The 4,979-nt window shown below is 31.0% G+C and overlaps 1 protein-coding gene across 1 annotated transcript; it reads left to right on the top strand.

Annotated features, from left to right (window-relative positions):
* Window positions 1-314: 314 nt before the first annotated feature.
* Window positions 315-1,289, top strand: LOC133678853 (uncharacterized). Its single transcript, XM_062101365.1, has one exon. The coding sequence runs from the start codon at window positions 315-317 to the stop codon at window positions 1,287-1,289; it is 975 nt and encodes a 324-aa protein (XP_061957349.1).
* The last annotated feature ends 3,690 nt before the right edge of the window (window positions 1,290-4,979 follow it).

Genomic DNA, 4,979 nt, shown 5'->3' with positions numbered 1-4,979 from the left:
ATTTTTGTCCTATGATTGAACTAATGCACAACCAAGAGAAATGAGAAAAGTAATAGTTTAGTATTTCAAGCAATCAAAAGCACTAACTGAATTAGCAAAGCCAAAGACGAGAAGCCAAGCCATCATTCTAGTAATAATACATTTAAACGTAGGGTTAAATATTCATAGTAGCCGGCTAATATTGTTGGGGAACTTCGGAGATAACAAAGACAACCCCAAAAACAATAATAATAATAATAATAAAGAGGAGGAAACATCAATATTACAATATTCTATAGGTGAGACACTCATTCATGCCTTTTTCACTCTCATCAATGGATCAAGATAGTATTCCGACAGGCAGCAAGATTATGCGAAAATCTATCTATACTTACCTTCAAAACTATCACTACTTCACCTTAACATCAGCCCTCCTTGCCTTCCCTTTCTCGGCCTCAACTCTCCTCGCACAGCTGCTTCTTGTTTCCCCCTCGTCGTCTCTCCTTCCAATCATATACAACAGGTTGAACAGTCTGTTCCATACTGCAGGATTCCCTCACTCCTCGGAGTTGATCGCCCTTGTCAGTCTCAAGCTCTCTCAAACAATCTCTTTTTTCATTCTCACGCTTCCCCTGAACTCTACTCTGTTCCTCATCGCAATAGCATCTGTTATTCAAGTCGTCAATCGCCACAAACCACCTTCTTTCTATTGTATTTTCTCCATTTTCAACCCTCTCCTCCTCACCTATGTAAGCAATTCATTATTGATCCTCTCAGCTAATGCAACAGCTTTTTGTCTCCTATCCATTGCTTTCAATCTTTTTCATGATCATATTGGATTTGGCTCTCTCTTCCTCTCAGCTGCTGGAGCTGTTGTTTACTCCATCATCCTTGCAAATGTGATCATAATATGCAACTTGGCGTTGGTCATATCAGGAATGGAAAGATTCGGCGGATATCTGGCCATCCTAAAAGCTTGTGTTATGATTAGGGGAAGGGCTTCAACGGCGCTATCACTTACACTTGCTGTCAATATAGCCTCGGCAGGAGTTGAAGCATTATTCCAATACCGAATTGTGAGAGCTTATGATGACATCGGTGAAACACCAAGCTCTTTGCTGATAATTTCAGAGGGGATGCTTATCGTCTACTTGTATTCTATTCTTGTTGTTCTGGACACCATTATCAGTTGCATCTTCTTCAAAAGCTGCAAGGCGAACTACTCGTTCATTGATCAACAAGGTAAATACGCTTACAGGATTGTTATTGAAGGGGAAGAAGATGCAGATTTAATGAGCTTAAAGGCCTAGCAAGAACTTCCATCGTTATATATATATATATATATATATATATATATATATATCCATCTCCTGTTCTTCTGTCACAAGGCTAATACAAAAGAAAGATTCACAAGGATTTGTTTCAGAGAAACCATTTATTAAAAAAAGAAAGATATCACCAGAAGCCATTACAAAAACACAAAGATATCATGAAAATATACAAGCAATTGTGCATGTATTCAATAGCTTTCTTCAGTAATTCACAGATTTGAGTTCCAATAACTTCAGTTTATTTAATTATTTTTATATAAGAGAGAAGGACTACTCTCGTTATATAGCTTAAGGCCCAACATACCTCCCCAATGAATTAAAAAAAAATATCATAAAAATCAAAATGATACAACTTGTTATTTAGGCATCGACACTACCCCTCTAGCACTTGGCATGTCGTTCGGGGAGAGAAGATAAGTGTTAAACTATAGTTGGAGTTGACCGAATGGGGGCTGCCTGCTATGGTATAGAGTGGTGATTTCATCCCATCACTATCCTACATCATGCAATTCGTTTGGATTGGATTTTTACCCTCTTTGACCAAGCTCAAAGCGAATCAGGTCTGAGGGTGGGTGAATGGTTCACTCACTACATCATCAAACCTGATATTTTACTATTTTTATTTCTTTAATATATATATATATATGTATATATATATATATATGTATATGTATATATATATATATATATGTATATGTATATCATAAACCTCAAGTTGACAACTAGAAACAACCTTCCGAGCATAGGATATACTAAATTAGTAGCTCAGGTTGTGTTACAAGTCTGATTATTTATATATATATATATAAATACTCAAACATTGTTAATGTTTTTTTAACAAAAACAATTATTCGCGACTCAAAATATAATGCATATTGGATGACACATATTAAAATATAGATATGCTGACATGTTGGATAATATAATTTTTTTTAATATTAAAACAATAACATATTACATTGGGATAATCTCATAAAAAACAAATAAAACAATTACAAAGTTTAATTTTCAACTAACCCAACATTAAAAGGATGAATTAGAAAAAAAAACAATTAAAAATCAAAAAACAACTTAAGTCAACTCAAATTAGCCTCTTAAACCTGTGATCTGAATCATGAGACCGAGATATGATATGATCCAAGCATGTTCAGATTTAGATTTTGACATAAAATTTTTTACTGTCTAGTTTTACGCTATCGAGCATAATTTTCAATTCGACTATTGTATTAGGCTGGAATTTTTATAGGAGTTTCTAGATATGCTATTATACATTTTGTTAAGATTTAAGGTAAATGAAAATTTGGAAATGGATTATTTCAGAGGATCTAAGTTATTAGATGAATCGTGTAACATATGTATGTTTGGACCTTCATTTACTTTTTAGACTATATTTGGAGCTACAAAAGCAATTATTCTAAGATTTCAATTGGGTTGGAAAGTAGACATTCATACATTTCGGTGATATATCTTAAGTCTTCTAATTCATACGGATAAGAGAGAACGACGTGTTTGAAGTCAAGACTAGAATCTACCAGGAATGTGTGAAAATTAAAGAAACATTGTATCCTTGTGTATTATAAATTCTAGTCAAAACAAGGATTCCTTCATACTCTTGAAAGCATGTGTGACAGCTATTATCTTACCTACTCTACAAGAATTTCATGTCAAATAAAGAGACATTTATGACAACAACTAATATTCATAGTTTGCAAGGGTTCCATATCCATTATGGAATGTATGTGGTGGTAAGGAGGCTTGGAATTCTTTTTTTATTTTACAAGATTTTCTTATTCAAAATGAGAATTATGAGAGGCTATTTAAAGAAGATATTTCAGCCACTTCCCTTCCTGGATTTTTGAGCACATATTTTCGGCTAAACAATGGAGGAAACTTTAACATTTAAGACAACATCTTTCAAGTAAGGAAAGAGGATTAATAGATGGCACAAAGGGACACTCTTTCATCTACAAGTTTCAGATTCGACTACAAAGGATCCAATGCAAGGAGATATGATTTTGAGGTTATTTTGATAACCTGCATTAATCTGAATATTTTTTAACATTTATTTATTTTTTAATTGATATTTAGGATAATTATATTTTAGTTTTTTAGCTTGTATTTCTATTGGGTTTGTTTTGGCTTAAAATCAATGTTTAGACTTGTTTTAGATATTAGGCTTGTGCTTAACTAAGTTTTAGTTAAGGCCTATTGGTTTGCACCCTAATACATGACCATTAGGGTTATTATCTTAAGACTATATTATGTTTTGTTTTGCTAAAAATTTAGAAGCAGCCTTTAGACCATAATTGATTTTGTTGCGTCATTCGCAATCATTCAATATATCGGGTTCTTAATTATAGGTTAACTCTAGATCAAGGTTCAACCAAAACTAATAATTCGATTTTCTTGGGGATGTTATCATCTTCATTATGGGTTGTGTAATCACGAGGTTCGCGTCAAGATAACTTCATAAAAAACAAATAAAAAAACTATGAAACTTCATTTCAAACAAATTCAATGTCGAAGGTTGAAATAAAAAAAAAATAAATTAAATTCATGAGACTAAGATACCCCATTTAAAGAAAATTAAAAAAAATAAAGCTCAATTTTCCAAACAACCTAATAATAGAGGATGAAATTGAAAAATAAAAAATAAGATTGAGTTATTGGAGTGTGAAATTAAAAAACAAATCAATTAAAAAGTGACAAAAAAATTGACTGAATTAGGGTTAACTTGTCAAATTCATGACCTAGATCTTTAGATTAGGATAATCTCATAGAGAAAAAAAAATGAAACTCAATTTCTAACCAATCTAATATTGAAGGATAAAATCAAAAAAGAAATCAATTTGAAAAAGCAAGGAAAAAATACAACTCAAATCAACTCGTGATCTCTGTCATGATATCAAAAAAAATTCATAGAAAGCAAATAATAAAAATATGAAGCTCCACTTTTAATAAATTTAATGTTAAAGGTATAAATCAAGATTAAAAAAAAAACATGGCATATAACCTAACATAATAAAATACAAAGTACAATTCCTAAAACAATCTAATATTAAAGAATTAAATTTTTTTTAAAAAAAGAATCTGTTGTTAAATGATAAAATTCAAAAACTAAAACTAAAAAAACAAATATAAAATGTTATTATAATAATTAGTATTATGTAAGGATTTACCACTATGGCATTATTCGTGAAATTTTCAATTGAAGATGACAAATGTTACATGGTATTTTGATAAATGACATAGACGATATTGCAACCATCCAAGATGATTGATATTATTATAGTTATACAAAGTCATTACGTGGATTTAGAAGATTTCATTAATGAGCATTTTAGAAATTTTATTTGAACAAAGTTATACAAAGCCTTTAACTGGTGGGGGATGTTAGAGAATAATATAAAATCATATCTCAGAGCCTCACATAACAGTTTAAGTTTTTGGATTGAGAAGATTCATTAACATGAATGTATATTTCATCATACACTAGATTATAGTTTTTTTAGTACTTTGAGGTGTCTTTCTTTTCCTTTTCTTCATCCATATAATGCTTATAAGTTAGATTATTGCTCAATTCCATGTATGTTTTTAGGTTATAGTTATTCTCATTTTGGTTATTGTTTTCTTGACTTGTCCTCTAAACAAATTTAAATTTCTCATCAT

Source organism: Populus nigra, chromosome 18 (assembly GCF_951802175.1).
Source record: "Populus nigra chromosome 18, ddPopNigr1.1, whole genome shotgun sequence".
In the NCBI taxonomy this organism is placed as follows: Eukaryota; Viridiplantae; Streptophyta; class Magnoliopsida; order Malpighiales; family Salicaceae; genus Populus; species Populus nigra.
The sequence above is the reverse complement of the archived record's forward strand: the minus strand, read 5'-3'. Positions and strand labels throughout refer to the sequence as shown.

Bases quoted from the DNA above. Each gene is read 5' to 3' on its own strand.
- LOC133678853 (XM_062101365.1), top strand. From the start codon at position 315: ATGGATCAAGATAGTATTCCGACAGGCAGCAAGATTATGCGAAAATCT.